A 19448-nucleotide genomic window follows, 5' to 3' on the forward strand; every position below is an offset into this window, starting at 1 on the left:
GAATCCGATAACTTTGCATTTATTAAGATTAAGCTATAAATTATTACATTTGCAACATCCTTCTAATCTTGTAAGATCATTTTAAAATGAGTTCGTACAAGAAGGATAATTAACAGAATGATATATTTTTATATACCATATTCAAATTTCAAGTTGATCGACAAAGATGAGCGAAGACGAAAAAATTGTCGTTTTCAGTAAAACAGATTTACAATATAGCACCGTATGCAGTCCTATATGAGGTCCAATAACATTAGTATGGTCTTTTAAATTTGCCCACGAAAAAGAATAGATTTTTTTTATAAATACCTCGTAAATGTAAAAATGTGTTGATTTTAATATACAGGGTGTTCGGCCACCCCTGGAAAAAATTTTAATCGGAGATTTTAGAGGCAAAAATAAGACGGAAAACAAGAATATTAATTCTTGACTAAGGCTTCGTTAAAAAGTTATTAAAAAAATTAAAAATTTCAAATCATTCTGAAAAAATTATTTTTGGTTGCGAGGGTCAGTTACAATTATTTTTGGTGAATACACATATCCCCGAAATCCTATCCAGTTTCGAGAAAAAAATTCGTTATCGAAAATGTACTGTCTGATCATGAATGAATGATTCCCCTGAAATTTCACATGTTTCAAATCGTTCTAAAAAAATTATTTTTAGTTGCAGGGGTCGATTATAATCATTTTTGGTGAATAGACATACCCTCGAAATCCTACGCATTTTGGAGAAAAAAATTCCTAATCGAAAATGTAATTTATGGCTAGAAATGTTGTCCGGAAATTTCATGCAAATCTTTAAAACATCATAACTTCTGAACGGATTGGACGATTTTAATGTTTAAAAAGGCAAACGTCGCGTATTTTAGTGTAGAATATGTAGGAATTATAAAAATATTCGAAAAGTTGTTTCTTGACCTCGTAAAGTTAGAAAAATCTCATAAAAATGGTCCAATTTTCAAACGACCATATCTCCTACAATAGTGAATATATTTCATTGAAATTTTTTTCTGAAACAGAGTCCATGGGTACCTACAAAAAAGTATTAGACAACTTTTCTGTAGGGCGTCAAACAAAATTACTAAAAATGAAAACGGAATTTTTAAGAAAAATCGACAGGGGGTAGGTGCCTAAATTTTTCGGCGAAATTGAAAAGTTTCAAATCGTTCTGGAAAAATTATTTTTAGTTGCAGGGGTCGATTATAATCATTTTTGGTGAATAGACATACTCCCGAAATCCTACCCACTTTCGAGAAAAAAATTCAGTACGGGCGGAACTTTAAACGTTAATAACTTTTCAAGAAAGCCTCCATCAACAAAATGGTATTCTTGATTTTTGTCCTATTTTGGCCTCTAGAATCTATCATTACAATTTTTCTCAGGAGTGGCCGAACACCCTGTATAAAACTCGATATCGAGTAAGTAGCCTCATGATTGTGAAACTTGACATCAAGAACTTACAACGAATGAGACTCGTCATTGTACGGCAGGGGTTAAGGTCCAAATAACATTGTCAAGTTTTTTTAAAATTTCACCACAATTTTAAGGTAATCCTGTAAAAGTCGATATTTTTTAGAAACTCTCGAACAACACGTTCCCTAATTTCCATTGAGCTTATCGACGATTTAATTAAATGTAAAAAGGAATAAAGCAAATTCATCGTCGGGGGAGGTGGATAGGTGGATGAAAAAGGACGAAGTGGAGCAAGTGCACCGAGGACATCCGGGGGATGACGGCCGTCGGTGCGCCATCGGATGACGTCCGGCCGCTGCACGTGTATATCGTCTGGCGCTGGTGAAATGTAGATCGACGGTGATTTACTTATCAAGAATCGACGCTTCGCCGGAGGTAAATGGTCGAGTCGTGACCATTAGTCCACGGACTGGTCAGTCCGTACATACGCGGTTGGCCGTGTGTGCGAATCGTCCGGCGAGGGAGTACGCTAATATCCGCGCCGTGTGAGGCCTTCCACGGCCCAACACGATGTTCCTGTCTCTCTACCAACGTCCACCCGAGATATTCCCTGCATGAACCTTTAAATTATTTTGCGCGCCGATCTGTCGGGGACGATCAGTAGGCGGACGAGCGAATCGCGATGAACGGGAAGGTTGATATTTTCATTCCTCTCGAGCGGAGGAAGAGAAGTGGGAAGCACGCGTTCGGTAACGAGTTGTGTGTGTTTCGAACCGTATAGGTCCGCGACGATCGTTTAACGAACACGATTCTTTGTTGGTACGGAACGAATAAGATCGACGATTAATATTTCCAACTCGTACGAAGGAAACGGCCCGATATCGTTGTATAGATCTGAACGAAAAGAGCAAAAATTATAACTATTTCTTCTGTAATGAATATTTATAGCTGGAAACGCGGTTCTTCTTCGTCGTCTCCTTGGTCGGTGAGCAGCGCTCTACGAGCGACGCCATCTTGCTATGCATTAAATATCGCACGATGTTCAAGGAATAATTGCATTTTTTAGATACAAATCTGCGTTTTAGAAGCTCGCGGTACTAGACTTTTTTGCTCCTTTTGTTAAGATCTATGAGTCTATTTTTTTTTTCGAAAATTAACAGTCGTTTACGCTTAGGAGGTGATTCTCAAACAGCTGATCGAGATCTGAGACGAGGAAAATTCTTATCCAGATACGAATTTCGATAACGAATGTTTATCCATTACACGTTGGAGATACGAATTTCAATTATAAAAATAAATATTTCACGACGAAAATAAAAATAAATTGCTGTAACTGTTATTCTGATCCCCATTTTATACACATTTAATCGACTATTTTCTAGTAATTAATAAATGCGTGAGATACGATTTAGAGCATGAAATTTATGTTGTGTCTTTTCTTATCCTTTTCCCCGTCAAACGAGCGTACGATACATCGATTCTGAGGAATTTTTTTTGTCGCTATGGATTATATAATATTCGTAATGTTTGTAGCATTGCTATTAAAATGAAGAAACCTGAAATATCTCAAATAGTTTGTGTTTTATTTCAATTGAAAGATGTCACACTCAATTTGGATAACTCTATAGATTTGGTCGACGACCGCCTAGGACTGGAGGTTTATGTTACAAGGAACATGAAAGGTGGAAATGGAGTTCGCGAAGTATTGTTAGGATCTAGCGTCTCACACATATATGATGTGTGAATTGATAGCCGTACACCTGTGGTGATTTGAACCGATGGTAATAAATCAACTTTGAAGATACCGTGCGGAATATTCACATGCCCCTTGTTACTATCTACTTATGGGAATAAAAAAAAATGGAAAACGATCATCTTTAAAAGCTTTAGATCAGTAATCGCGAGTAGCTGTTTCGAGGATATGTAATTCCAAACGTTAGAGGGTCTCGTTAAATCACGGTTTGAGATAAAACAAGACCACACATGCTTATCTCGCAATCACCTCACAGCAAGTTAAAAAAGAACACTTTTTACTTACACTTTCAACCACGTAGTTCTGAGTTCCACTAATATAGTTGAGCAAAAGGTGAGATATTGGACAAAATACAGAGGAAAAGATGGCTGCATCGCTTTCAGTCTCTTAACCCCTGGACGTACGATTTAATTCCGAATAATTTTTCAAACGTATACTATTTAATTTCGTTCAAATTTGTTCGTGCAAGGAATGATAATAAAAAAGAGTAGATTTGTTTTACGAATATCTCGTGAATGTAAAAATGTATTGATTTTAATATACAGGGTGTTCGGCCATCCTTGGGAAACATTTTAATGAGAGATTCTAAAGAGATCCTCAAGTATCTAACTACGGTCACCTTAGGTCTATGGGAATATTTTTTCTCGAAAGTACGTAGGATTTCGGAGGTATGTTTATTCACCAAAAATTATTGTAATTGACCCCTGCAACCGAAAATAATTTTTCCAAAATGATTTGAAATTTTTTAATTTAATTTTTTAATAACTCTTTAACGAAACCTCAATCAAGAAATTGATATTCTTAATTTTCGTCTTATTTTGGCCTCTAGAATCTCCCATTAAAATTTTTCCCAGAAGTGGCGAACACTCTATATAAGACTTGATGACGAGTAGCCTCATTATTGCGAAACTTGACATCAAGAATTGCAACGAGTTAGCAAAGGGTTAATAAGAATTTGCATCGTGTTTATACGATTCCATACTGTCTTTGGGAGAACGATTCAAACGTGTAATTAATTTCTGTTACTTTCGAAGGATTTGATCATTATCTGGAACCAAGGTGAATATGTAATCCAAATCGAAAGCGTTCGACGAGGCATCGAATACCGGAAACAATGTATCCCGATCCAAACCGGAATATAAAATCACGGAGAAACGGTCGACGGTTTCGTTTAAAGGCGTTTAAAGGTAGCAATTTTCGCTCGAAAAGATTACGTGTCCCGGTTAGCGCCGTATACCTGCTGAATTATCGCGAGTCCCCTTCGAGTTCCCCCGTCGTGGATTAGTGTCTCGTATCGACGCGCGAAATATGGCGAGACAGGTGATTTCCGTTTACTACTGGTCCGTCGGGGGGGCGCAATTGTTTTCCTCGGAATGGAAATATCGCCGCAGACCCGGCGAAACGTGAGAGAATGCTTATTAAGCTGTGCCAAGTGCATAGGTGGGGGGTCTCGTATGGGAATTCGTTCGTTAAAGGAGCCGCGGAATTTCCGCGGAGAGACACAACGCCGTGCATTCCTGCATCCGCGCTTAAAAACTCCGCTTTTTCCCGCCCTCCGGAAGTCGACGCGCTCGCGTAACTTCCGGTGTACTGTTTATCGCCGATATCTTACGGTACAATTGATCAAACGACGAGCTATTCGCGCAGAAATGCTTTTCTACGTTATGAAAGCATTCACAATGGCGGCTGTGTCTTCGTTACGTCGGAGGATTTTTTTGTCAGCAAATCTACCAAAACTATTTCAAGTACAACCCCTTGACGTACGATCTAATTACAAATAATTCTTCAAACGCATATATTATTTAATTTTGTTTAAATTTGCTTTACAAAAAGTGACTACGAGAAAGAATAGATTTGCTTTGCGAATATCTCGTGAACGTAAAAATGTATTGATTTTAATATATAAGACTGGATGAGTGATTGTAAAACTTGACATCAAGAACTTGTAACATATAGGAAAAACGAGTCCTCAATTTCGTTTTCGTTTTGATAAAATCGTCCACGATCGGATTAACTAATTTAAATTTTTAAAAATCTGTATAAAGATTGAATGCAATAAATTTAAAACCACTGAAGTTGATTAAAATTAATTATTTCTCCCGCTAATTTTTATTATTTCCTATACTTTCAAGCGGAAAACTGAATTTTGACCAGCTGTGCGTCGATTCGAGTAACGTAACGTACCAACCGTCATGGCGGCGATACTTTTATCGTTATTCCTAGCTCGATTCGTCCTCGTCCTGCGTCGTTGCAACGGTAATTTGATGCCAATCGCGTGCACGTCGATAAAACGGGCCCTTATCGTGCCCCGGTCGAAAAGAACCCGGAGGCCTTCGTCGACGCGTTGCGCAAAACGGCGTCCGCTTTGATGCGACACGAGTACTCTCGAACAGCGTCTTCAAACGGCTCTTGAAATTACAGAAATTGCTTCTCGCTTGACTTGCTGACGTGACAAGCGACCCGACTATTCTTGGCGGATTGTTACGAGCTGACCCCGTTGCATGGATTGTTCGTTATTGAAATTGTACGACGCGCCGCGGAAACGGAGAACAATGTAATGTCGATGAAAATTGGTCAGCTAAAGGGGGAGGGAGCAGAAAAAACGCGAAAGAAAGATTGAAGGAAACGGCGATGATCAGCGAGCAGTCGACGCAATGCGAACTCCGAAGGTCAAAGAAATATTTAAGATTCGGTGGAATTTGTGAGCCCATCTTTAGAAATATTTCTGTAAAAAATTATAAAACGTGAGAAGTTTAACTTTTACACGATTATTTATCCTCTCGTTAATAAAGCTAATAATTGTATCTTCGTCCTTAGTCGTAACACTTTTAACCGTAACAATTCTTATAAAATCGTATTCCAAAGTCAAATTGTTACTTTTGACATCGTTCTATTTTACCAACAGAATGACGCTGATGTGCATTGACCCTACAGTATTAAATACTGTTCTTGACAAGGAACATTACGAACAAGATTATGATAAAAGGGAGAAAATAAAGTTTGCGATTCCGGAAGTGCTGCAGGTGCAATGTAAAAGTTGTGCGTATAAAATTATCAAGGTTACACGCGATAGATAATGGTTCCAAAGCAACGATACAGCCCTAACCGCAGCACTTCCACGGGAAACATTGTTGATAAACGACAGAGACGCTACCCTTTTGCGGTTACAACTAATTGCTCTGCTTGGGAAGATAATCAGCCGACGATGCGAAGATTCATAGGTACATGCGCGGATTGTTAATTGAAAGCTTTAATCCACGACCGGTAAGGTGAGGTTAAAGAGATATAGATTGTTCTTTCGAGGTTTCCTATCTAACTAATTACTATAATAAACTTATTACCAATTAGCAATCGTTTACCGTGGCTTTGAAGATTCGAACGCCATAATTAACGGCTGGCTCTAGCATCGGATAGAAATGTAATTAGGCGACGTACGATTATTACAACTCTAGCGGTAAAATGATTACCAGTTAGCAACTATTCGCACTGGTTTTGGAAATTATAGTTACGTAATTAACGTTAACGCGAGCACCGACTACCATCTTGATTCGATAAAACGTGTATTCCATTTGTTTCGTCGGTAGAGTAAGGTCGTTCCGGCGCTCAGTATTCTTCCAAAGTATCTAATTATTGTCTGTAATTATACCTGTAAACTTCTTACCAGTCAGCAACGATTCACCTCGACTTTACAGGTTAGAGTTCCATAACTAACGCCAATGCGAATATCAATTAGAGGTTTAATTGTCGTTTGGTACTTGTAAACTTGTCACAGTTTAATAATAATTCCATTTGATTCTTCATTATTAAGGGATCAACAATTACTACTATTTATAAAAGTTCATCCTTCTACTACTTCCGTATAATGAATCTGACTTTAGAAATATGATATCTGATTATTATATTTATAATTCTGATTACTATTTACTCTGATTTTGAAGATTGTACAACGCGAATACCAGTCAGACGTTCGGTTAAAACGTATTGTCAGTTGTTTCTTTGGTACTTGTAAACATATCACTGTTTAATAATAATTCCATTTGATTCTTCATTATTAAGGGATCAACAATTACTACTATTTATAAAAGTTCATCCTTCTACTACTTCCGTATAATGAATCTGACTTTAGAAATATGATATCTGATTATTATATTTATAATTCTGATTACTATTTACTCTGATTTTGAAGATTGCACAACGCGAATACCAGTCAGACGTTCGGTTAAAACGTATTGTCAGTTGTTTCTTTGGTACTTGTAAACATATTACTGTTTAATAATAATTCCATTTGGTTCTTTACTATTGTGGGATCAACAATTACTACATTCTATAAAAGATCATGCTTCGACTACTTACGTATACGAATCTGATTTCAAAAATATGACATCTGATTACTACATTTACAATAAATTTATTACCAGTGGAAAACCATTTACTCTGATTTCGAAGATTGCACGACCAACGCGAATACGAGTTAGAGGTTCGGTTAAAACGTACTATCCCCTATTTGTATCCTTGACAGGAATCAAATTGACCACCACCAGATTATGTAACAAGTTTTCCAGCTAATATTTCAACCCTGCTAGCCGAGGGTTGAACCGCCTTAACAAACGTGCCATCGACTCACCGATAGTAGTCCTTCTTGCAGTAAATGTTTCCGTCCCTGCTGAAACAGGTGACTTCGCCGTCGAGGCCCTGACGGCAGTGCGAGCACTGAAGACAGGCGGCGTGCCACCTCCTGTCGACGGCCTGCAGGTAGAACCTGTCGGATATCCGGAGGCCACATCCGGCGCAAACCACCCCTGGAACGTCCTCGGACTGCGCTGGAGGGGTGGGCGGCGGCTCCAGCTTCGGGATAGCGTGCAAATGTTCCGTGGTCTGCTGTTCTTGCGAATGAGTTTGGTGATGCAGATGGGAATGGTGGTGGTGGTGATGGTGATGGTGGTGGTGGGTCGTTTGGGGCGGCATGCTCAGGTCGCTCGGATTCTCGAAGTTGCTATTGTTGTTCCTGTACTCTTGTCCACCTAATCGATATTTAAACACTTGGGTAAAAAAAAAAATTTTTACGATCAATCACAATTCCTGGCACGTTTACAAATTGGTCTACGAGGCTGGGGATGAAGAGGCTGCGGAAGGAGCGACCGGTTAAGTGATCGTGATCAGGATATTGACCTTCGTTTGTATTTTTGTAATAATTTACGAAAGATACGTGAAACTTTACAATTACGGCGAATGCGTGGCGATGCAAACGAAGACTTTCTAGTATCTTAAAGTACGTTAAATCGAAACGAAAGTATTACAAAAGTCTACAACGTAAAGGGCGGATGGCAAAGTTTGAAAGATCCAAGGAGAGCCCAATTCAAAGCAGAAATTAACCAACCTCCAGGAGAATCGTAGTCCCTAGAGTCGTAGGGGGTGGTGGGTCCGTCGTAGCAGTTGTTGTTGGTACCGCAGTGGGTCTGATGCAGGGGCGTATGATGGGGCCCGTGATGGTGGGCGGCAGGAGGACTGCACGGTAAGGTGGTAGGTCGTGCAGCGTCGCCCATGGACGCGGGGAGGCAGGGACTTAGGTCCCTCGCCTGGTCCACTGCTCCGGGCCCCCCCGCGCTGCCGGGCCCCCCTTGACGCCCCACAGCCAAGCCGCTGCCACGCTCCTGCGAGCTGGCCGGCTGCTGGAACAAACACCGAGTCGAGGACTTTAGAAACTTCAGCTTTCGTGGAGAGACGCGGCGCTGCACGGTCACTCGACGGTTGCTCAACGAATCGCTGATCACAATTGCATAATGCTGAAGGCTATCGGCGAAAACGCCGGACGAAATGGAACGCGAGGCAACGTTCTCTTAATTGCCACGAGAGATCGCGTTTATTAGGTTTCGATGACGAAGCGTCGAGATCTTCTTCTGTGTCTATTTCAAAGTCGTCGAACGTTTCTATTCGTTCGAAGCGGTGGTGAACAGAGGAGGGAGCGTACGGAGTGTGAATGGGTACATTAATTGATCCTTACCGCCGTGTCGTACCATTAAACGATTGTTCAACAGGCGCCTGTTCTGCAACGCGATCTCGCGGCGCTCAAAGGTGCGCGGACCGTTGCTCCATTCTTCACGGTTCGATAATCATATCGTAAAACAGGCCTCGAAAGAACCTAATCCTTCCGATCTGCAAGGAAGAATCGACTCGAATGAAATCTTCGCGCCTCGCGATCCTTAAACGGCTATCCAGATCTACTTCGAAAACAAGTAAACTCGAACGGTGATCGTCGGGCGAGAAAAAGTCGACAGCGAAAAATCAATGAGCAAAAAGAAACAGGCAGTGAAAGTAATCAAGGAGCATCCAATTAAGGGTTCAAAGAGAAAAGAGCTCCGCGGGGACAAAAGGCGTCGTGAGACACCCGAGGCTGCCTCCTGAAAACCTGTAACCTCCGGCGACGACGAGGCGGGGGAGGGGGAGGGGGGGAAAAAAGTTTATCGAGTAAAAGTAAGCGACGAACGACCGAGGAAGGAGAAGACACTTTCCACCGTGGTCGACGAGGAGGGACCGCAAAGGACATCGTCGGAAGACGTTCGCGTAAGGATTACCTCCGCCGTCAGCGACAGCTAACCGGAATAGGCGAAATAGGACAACAACCTAACCGGCACGAACACGAGGACGGGGAGAGTATCCGAAGTGACAGCGGATTACGGCTCGGTTGACATCGGCAAAGGGCAAGGGGGCTAGAGAAAAGGAGAAAGATAAAGAGTGGCACGCTGACGGCAGTAGCCGGTCGCCTCTGATGGATGTCGTAAGGCGGTGTGCGCATGCGCGCGACCCTATAAGGCGCCCGAAGCCGACCAATCCGAGCCGCCGCCGTGTTTCAACTGTCAACGCGGCCGCGGCGCGCTCGAGACATAAATTACGCGGTGAGCTGCCCTGGTCCTCTCTTTCTCGTCCCTCTCCTTCCGCCTGCCTTTTTTTTCTCTCTATATGTGTGTATACCCCGCACTCTCTCCCTCTCTCTCTCTCTCTCTCGTTCTCTGTCTCTCCTCCCTTCGACCCTTTCTTCACCATTTCCTTCCAGCTCCGTTCTTGTTCCCCTCCCCTCCAGCTCTCACGGTGGAAAACCAATGCTGCACTTTACGACACCAGATACCGGTATTTACTGCGCCTTAGCAAAAGCGGCGCGTTTGCGATCGCCACCGAAGGGCGGTTAACTTCAGCCCGCAGGACGTCGTAAAGATCGTTCCGTCGCGCGAGGATCCCAGCTTCTGACGAATTTAAAGGGTAACGCCACCGCGGGAGGCGGAGTTCCCCCAAAATCACTTTCGATAACTTTTAATCCTTTTCCATCGGTACAAAAATTTCTGATGTTCTTATTGCGTCGCAAAATCGCTCTCGACCATTCTCCATTCATTTGTACGTTTCGAAATGCAAAATTTTTAGCGTGCCCCACGATTACAGGTGTTTTAAAAAAATGGGGATCGTGCAAAAACCTCCAAGTACTCCGACTCCACGCTGGCTTATGAGACAAAACTTTCTCGAACTCCATGTATATTTTTGTTGAGATGCAATAAAACCAGAAACGACAATCTTCGAGTTGGAAAAATAGTTGTTATATGAAGAAGAAGTTTATTGAAATCTGTATTTATTTAATAAAATAAATCATTTACTTATTCAAGGATATCCAAGAATATACTTAATTTCCACTAGTAACTTAACCCTTTGCACTCGGAGACTTTTCTTCGACCACCTACTACTAACTCAAACACCCTTTCTCACGAAATAGATAGTAAATATCCAAGTAAACATGTTTCTTTTACATTCTCTGCTTATCTATTTTGTCCCATATAATCGCTTTAAAACAATAATATCGTTATGTTTCCTTAGAATGTACACCCAAATTGCCCCTCCAGAGAGGACAGCTGAGAGCAAAGGGTTAAACTTTGTTAACAAAAGTCCCTACCCGAAGGAATCCTACTTCTTTCTCATCAAACACGTATATCCAATTTTCTCATACCCGATTTCTGAATATCGAAAAACAATTACGAGAATATGTTTCTATTTCATTCTTTATTAGTTAGGCAGCATGATTTCACTTGTTTGCCTGGCTGTGCTACTGGAATTAATTTGGGCGTGGCAATTGAGCGATCGATATCGCTTAAAAAACCTAAAATTGCTCGTTAAATAAAGAATGTATAAATAATGGATTTAATTCTCTTTGTTATTGGTATCGATCGATTTATCAGCGGCTACTGTTTCGCGTAAGGTCGTGCGTTCGAGGCGCGTGAAGCGATCCGATCGATCGGATAGAACTGGTCGAGAGCTTATTCCATACGAGGGAAAACTAATAGAAATTTTGTTTGTTACGACGGATTTTCACCGTGCAACGTAACCGTTACGCGGACGGCCGTTGTTTCTTATGTAATAAACCGGGTCGCGTAAAGAATTCTAAGAACGCGCGTTTCCAAGTGTCTTTCCAATGCTTCTGTCGTGCAACGTATCGGGAACTCGGCTCGTTTCCTTCGAAGATCATTGATTAAGCTTCGATTGGAACTTTGATTGGGCGACTTTCTTGCGGCGCGTTTTATCCGAGACACCCCGCGGAGGTAAACTCGATTCCCTGGACAAATATGCTATTTTTGAACCAGTTTGCTCTATCCGTTAACTGGTAAGCGAGCGAATATTGCGAAGGATGATGACGATACTCTTGGAATTCTAGTTTCTTGTTTGATATCCAAAGTCTTTATTCTATATGTCTTATATCTTTTCTGCACTCGTACCATATTTTTGCATCTTTGTTCGTTTCTAGATTCTGCATTTAAACGTACGGTGAATTGCTTGACTAGTTGAAATGACGAGCATCAAGAATTCAATATTATTGTTGTACGTTGTCATAAACAAACCACTAGAGAATCACTGTGTGCCACGAAAACGTTGTCTAAAATCAAATTTAAAGAACGTCTGATTTAAAAATAAACAACACTTTCACGATGGATTACTAAGTGTGCTAATTTGCAAGATTTATATTTTGACTGTTACCACTCCTCCATAGTTGCATAAATTATTTCCCCGCAACTATCGGGGTTTTGCTATAAATTCCAACAGAGACGAGCAAAATTTTATTCGAACAACAGACGACGAATAAGGCCATTGTACAACAATTTATTCGTGGTGTTTATTTAATTGAACGAATATAAACAGTTGTTTAACGCGCTGCAACGCACGTTTCAGAAACTGATCGTTTCAATCGTGTTCTTTAACGTAATACAATTTGTAAAATAAAGGTTGATCTCGTTTTCGACTCTAGGTTCGCTCTTTATGGTATCGGTGTCGTCTAATTAGGATTCACCCTGTGCAACGTAAAAACTGTACAACGGTTCAACGCATTTAATGTCATTATCAACAGTCGAGTTACCGACACAATGCGCGCCTTTTCCAGCGATCAGACGCGCTTCTTAACACTCCATTGTGTTAAATCGGGCTTGTGTAGCGCGTGAAAATGTCCTTTAGGAGCACCGTCGGTCCCGTGGTTGCCGCTTTTCTTTCGACGCGTTTCAGTAACGTTTCCCAGTAATTTCTTGTATTGGGCATTAACGAAAGAAATACCAACAACGAATGCAAATAGAGTTATTTCTTCTAACGACTGGAAATTATCTCGCGTTTTTCCATCGGCGTGCGTGTTTCTCACGAACACGTTGCTTTTTGCCATCCCCCGTTTTGGAGCACAAGCACACTAAACGCCTATGTATTTGCATACTATGTAGACTGATGCGAGAATTTTATGAACCACAAGCATGCTTCTTACGCAGACACAAGTGTTAGGATTAGCGACCTACATGTCTGAGCGGTACTGTTAGACCGAAGTTCGTTTTAACGATGAAAGAACTCGAGGTTAGTGGTGAGATTCAGGATACGGCATATAATGTATCTAAAGCGGCGTACTCGAATAATGTATAAGTGCTTTGTTAAAAATAAAATGAAAGAATAATAACAATAAGATATTTTGCACGCAATTTAGATCATTAGAACTCCATTAATCGTGCGCTACCAACTACAATCACTATACTTTTCTCACATGTCCTTCCTCGTTACGATTCTTTTTCATTACTGGGACGCTTTCTTTGAGTTTTTATTGTTGCCACGCATCTTTAATTTATGTTTTTCAACGACTCTTTGAGGGTCTTGGAACATTACGATTATTTTAAAATTCTCATTTCGAAAATTATTTACAATAAATATATATAAAACGGTGTAGCATATTTGTAAATTTCGTTACTAATGTTACGAATGTTTTGACAACTAAATTTTACATTCTCAAATGCAGCTCTCGAATGAAAAAAGAGAATCTATGACTTTAAATTCGAACGATATCTATAATTTCTTTTTCACCGTCCTGCGGTCGAAGCAACTTCTTTAATTCGATAGCTACCGCCGATAAGATTACTTTCCATTCCCGAAACTGAAAATACCGATGAAAGGGACCCGACGTGCTGATAGTTACGCCCATAACTTGATCGCCCCCAATTTTGTGTCGACACAGAAGGAACGTATTTTCCAACTCTCGATAAAAAGAGCATACGTCGAAGATGGTTTCATCCTTCGTGCAACCAAATAAATCCTGGAATCCTAAGTTCTGTTATCTAACATACGTAATTATCGCGTATCTTTAGGCAAACTCAGAGAATTAATGAAACCGGAGCTTTGCAGAGAATTGCCTCAACCCCTAAATATAATAATTCGTATCACGCTTTGAGTTTCATTCTGTAATTTTTTGAAAATTAAAATCTCCCATAAATGCATAAACATTTAACGATTCAAAATATGATACATCTTTGCCGCGAAAGGTGAAAGTTTTCGCGCTCGTGGTTCACGACGACGATTTCCCACCAATTTCATATTTCTAGGATTTTCCCGCGATTTCGTAATCCGCGTTCATGGACCGATCGATACGGCCATCCTGTTCATTTCCCACGAAATGGCGCGACCGGTCGATCGATCTTCATTCACCGACGATCCTTATCCATATCGGGAGTGGACCAGCAACGGTTTGCGACTTTCACCGGTCGACGAGCTTGCACAAGACTCCGCCTTTATCATTTTCACGAAACGCGAGGTAAATAACAAGCGCGGAATCCGCCTCGCGGGACGCCGGCACGGAAAGCCGGTAGAATGCCGCCAGAAATGCAGCTCGACAGTCGATTGTGCGCCGTCAGTGGTCGAACCGTTTCGAGATATCGACCGCCAATTGCGACCGCGCGCGAGCACCTCTTTTTCTTTCCTTCTTTCCTTACTTTTTTTCCTATCCTTTTTTCTTTTTTTCTCTTTTTTTTTTTATTTATTTCCGTATGTGTGGACACGCCGAACGACTGCGGCGCGCGATAAGAACATGATTTAGTGAGTCCGCGGCGTGACTTCGGGATTGATAACGAATCGGTGATTCATTTTTCTGCCGGTCGCTGTCGGAGCTTGTGCAGCGAATGAATGGCTAATGCGAGCGCCCGCGAAGATACACAGGATGTTGAAAAAAAGGGTCCGAGACTTTGGTGGCTTGTACGACCAGTTGGTATAAAAGCCAACGCGGTCCACTTTTCGATGAAAAATCGATCGAATGAAATATTCATTAGTGATTCTGTTACGTATATGATTATATTAGCCATTCGTTATTACTTGCATAGAAATTTGCTTACATCTACGATTACATTTAGTTAACGCGCTCGTCGCACAGAGAGAATAATTTGAATCCCGCGTGGCGCAAGGTAGTCTGAAAAGCGACGTTGAGTACCTAAAATTCAAGTTTTCGACTTTAATATTTCGGATAAATTGTCTCTCTATGATCCGACAACCTTTGAAAGCTTTAAAATCCAAACAAGTTACTCGTTTCAGGTATTTATGTGACCAGATACAGTGTTGTGAAGACAAAACAGTGGAACCAACTTTTTGTTATGCGTTATTTTAAGTATAATTTTTGATACATTATATAAATTTTCTTTTAATCGTTTACATCGTCGAAGAGGTTAAACAGATTTTCTTCAAATAATAAAAAGAATCTACATACAAAAATTGTTGTCTTCAATATGAAAACATCTCTTTACATTTCTCTCCGAAACATAATCAAATTTTGACAATAATTTTAGCAATAATTACATAACAAACCCCCCTTAAATAGGAGAAATAGACATTTGGAGCATTACTTGAAGGGAATAAAAATAGAAATACCAATAAAACTAGTATAATAAAAATTTTTAGGTGTCCGAGAAATTCGTAATAAAAGGAAATAGTCACGAAAGAAAAACTAAACTGGAGGACACACAAAATTAATGAATTTCTAATCAAACACGGGTCGATCGAAAATATTTTTATAAAACTCAGGCTGGTTTTCTCTTTCTCGGTCGCGTGCAAACCATCGATCGACGCGGAAAGATCGATTCCGCGTACTCCGGGATCTACGGCGAGAAACCGTAGTGGCAAACGATTCCGCGAAATATCGTCCGCGGCCGTATCTAATGAATTTATTTCACGGTATCTTATCGCGTACAGAAACCACCGTGCAACAAAGTCGAGAGGATTAACTTCCCGACTTTTTCTCCCGTCAGCGGCTGCTTTTTCCTGCTCTTTACGGGCAAGGAATCGAGGTAATTGGAGCGCAATTCTTTTTGTCGCGCGCCGCGATCTCTTATGATTTATGAGAAGCCATCGGTATGGATCAGGAACAACCGCGAGAATTTTTCTGCGAAGGTTCCCCTTGCTCGTAGAACGACGTCGAGACGTCTCTCGCGCTTAACGATGGGAAAACGGCTCGAATCGATTCCACTTCGTCATGAGAAGGTTCCATGGGGAGCTTCTCCCCGGGAAAAGTTTCAAGGACGATCGGGGGAGCCCCCAGGTAACCAGGTGGAAACGCGACGAACGTATTTTCAGTCGCGTGTCTCGAATCGAAAGCTTGACCATCGATCGCAGGGGCGGAGGGGGGGGGGGCAAAAAGTAACGCGAAATTCGACGTTCCTTCCACGGGATGGTGGAAAGTTTGTGCTTCGAAAGACGTCGAGCACTTTGGAACGAGATTCGACTCTGAATTGTGGGGAAAATACTGCCAAACTACAATTCTTTATTGTCAATGTGCGCAAAATAAGTCCTTGATATATGGCACCACCCGCGTTCGCCAACAGAGGGCTACGTAAAGCTTTATCTTTCTCACAAGTACTCGACCAACCACCTATTCCTACATATATTATATCGTCGAGTTTTGTACTTCACCTTAAAGCAATATTTCAGTGAATCCTGTCTCGTTCGTCGACCATTTTCGTTACACTTATTCCTTCCTTTCGTTCAGTGGAAAATGGTGTAACAGAAGTCGTAAACAAAGAGTTTGAAACTCTAATGGAGACGGTACTCGCTAATTTCACCGACCATTTCTACTTCATTCTCGCGAACTTAATTACCAAGTGAATCAGATTCTCCGCTAGAAAGTAAGCGTACTCAGAAGGCAATTATTCAAAGACAGAAGTACATTAAGGAGAACTCCAGGGGGTTTAAAATTATTGAAATTTATAAAGAAACCTTCTGTACTCGTCACAAGAGGGCTACGTTGAACCTCTCTCTCTCACAAGTACTCGGACCACTTACTCTTACATACACTCTTCGATTGACCATCGAACGTGCCTCTTTCCTTTTCTCCTATCTCGCTCGCTTCTCCAACCAGCAAACCGTCAGATCTGTCTGGTTATTAGCGTTTATCAAAGGTGATATCGTATAATATGTTTCGGAAGCCCGAACATAACTTGGGTTATAGATGGTTAAAACTATCGGTTGGAAAATCGGTCTAGCCCGAGCATCGTCAACCAGGAAACTCGAGCGAAACCGATATCCCCCCGGTTTGTCCCAACGATCCACGGTCGGACAAACAGCAATCGGCCCACAAGCACAGCTTTCACGATTCTACAAGCACGCGCGTGTCTACGTGTTGGTGCGTATCGGCTTCCCTTGGCCGGCCATGATAGTGATAACAATAAACAGCCTCGTCGTCCACTCCGGGCGTACGGCTGGGATGCTGTGGTTTCTCTCTTAAAACGCGTGGGCGACGGTTAACACCGCAGAGAACCGATAAACTGCTCGCTATCTGCACTTCTCCGCGGCGAACGGGCTACCAACCGGGCCGGATCGAGCCACTCGCGAACAAAAATATTGGACCGTGTGGCTACTCGTGCTACTGTGCCACCTCGGTTTATTCGGCGGACTGGGGAAAGAAAAAATCACCACGAGGAGGAGAGACAACCGTCCGGTCGAATTCCAAATGTACAGGCTGATTCAATAAACGTGATCGTAACTTACAAGTGGCGCGCCCAGAAAGAACGATCTTAAAAATAGGAGAATTTTTATTAGAAGACCCTCGCGAAACTCCCAGAAAACTTACAGATAATAATATTAAACACTGGCCATACTACTGTACTGAAAAATGACAAACAATAGTTTTGACCTGAGTGATTTAAGCTATGAGATTCTACAGCATCCTCTCAAAGGGAACAAATTTTTTGAACGAAGAAGAAATTAAAGTGGTTGTCAAAGTTGTCACCGAGTCTATAAATTCAGATTTAAAACGAACTAACACCTATTTATATCCTTGATGGAAATTATTTTGATTAATACGAGAATGCTTGTAAAATTTGATATTTTATATGCACCGACCAATATAATGTTTTAAGTGCCTAAGCATTTAAAAGAATTGCATCAAAAGAAGCGGAGGGAAATTCGTAGTAGAAAAATAAATTAAATTTTTGTAAACGATGTTCAGAAAATGAAGTTGATTAAAAAAGATTCCCCTTTATAGTTTGACTACATTGGCAGTTTTAATTTTGTATTTAATGTTGTTCATTATTAACAGGTTACCATCAACACCGTAAAGACGGCCCTGAATATAGTCTGTACAAGCATAATATATTGCAAGTCTGCGGATGTTAATGCATGTAAGATATGCAACGAACCTGTGACGTTTATGACCGTAAAATATGCATATATTCACGAAAAATATGCACATATAAACGCAAAATATGCAAGTAATGTATACGGTATACGCATACCGTGAAGAACATTGTCCGAACAGGTGTAACATTTTATTACACTTTTAAAACTATTTTATCCAAAGTAGTGTATAACTTAGCAACAAACCATCCGCTCATAATTATAATTAACAGAATTTTAAGAAATAAATGCAAAACCAAGAGCATATTTAACAATATCTTTGCAATCAACAACGTATGTACAGTGAACAAATTTATATTCTAATATATCATTCCTATTAAAACCTAGATTTAACGTTAACCGATGATCAACAATTAGAAAAACTGTTTTAATTAAATACTAACATGGTTTTCTTGCTACATCTAACGCTCGAATACTCTTACCTGTTTCCAGATACTCAAACTTTGATATTTTATGTTTTTCAGTATGGTTATATCATCGATAACATATTATCAATACGCTTCAATGTCATCGTGCGAAAATTCAATGACAAACAAAACAAATCTCACGAGATAAATATACTCGGTATGCAAAAAATATGCAGCACGTCCGTGCATACGCGATTGAAGTAAAATATGTAAGGAAAAATATATATTTATAAAACCCACCATCGAGATTTTGTCCATGTCACTTTTCTACGTAATAATACATAATATAACATATTTAAAATATTAGGTGATCATGCAAACAAAATTGGTAGAGTATAGATTAAAAGTATTCGATAAAAACAGATAAATTTTATCACTTCGTAAACGCGAATAAATTCTGCAACATTTAACACAAACAATCTCAGGTGGTCGACAATTGGTTTTACCCCTACGTATCGAAACACATACCCGAATATTTATGTGAACTCAAATGGTACACGCACATTAAATCGAACGTTGTTGTCCTTGCCGTGCATCCGCTGCATTATTGCGCAACCACTCGAGATGCAACGAAAGGAAGCAAAGCAATTTGATTAATTTGGAACAAGGAACACGTAATACCAATTGAGAAATTACGAGCTTCGAGCATGGGTCTTTCTGTTCTTCTGGGAATCTGATATACCCCAACAATGTTGCGATTCTTCCATTATAGCATTTTGCATTAAATTCTAATTCATTTTTCAACTTATTTTATTCACGGTGTACGCGATTAAATGCACAATTTTCATTCTGCGTTCCAATGGCTATAATAATATTGTAACAATTTAGAGAATTCTGGGAATTCAACATTAGTTGCATAAATGTCTTAGCGTAAAGTTTCATGTCCATATTACGAGGGTCGTTCAATAAGTCCTTAGAAAATCCAAGAG

The 19448-nt window shown here is 40.6% G+C and overlaps 1 protein-coding gene across 4 annotated transcripts in view; it reads right to left on the reverse strand.

Moving 5' to 3' along the window:
* LOC143346684 (protein apterous-like) overlaps window positions 1-19448 on the reverse strand; it is an 84076-nt gene that overhangs the window by 51575 nt on the left and 13053 nt on the right. For 2 of the 4 annotated variants that reach the window (XR_013080492.1, XM_076775021.1), the window contains exons 2-3: window positions 8544-8835; window positions 7791-8205 (exon numbers count right to left, since the gene is read on the reverse strand). Coding sequence is in view for 3 of the 4 variants with exons in the window: in XM_076775021.1 (XP_076631136.1) it covers window positions 7791-8205; window positions 8544-8835 (707 nt within the window). In the remaining variant the exon portion in view is untranslated. The remainder of the gene's footprint in view (window positions 1-7790; window positions 8206-8543; window positions 8836-19448) is intronic. The other 2 variants (XM_076775019.1, XM_076775020.1) reach the window with 2 other exon arrangements.

The sequence above is a fragment of the Colletes latitarsis genome, chromosome 10, assembly GCF_051014445.1.
Source record: "Colletes latitarsis isolate SP2378_abdomen chromosome 10, iyColLati1, whole genome shotgun sequence".
Classification (NCBI taxonomy): Eukaryota; Metazoa; Arthropoda; class Insecta; order Hymenoptera; family Colletidae; genus Colletes; species Colletes latitarsis.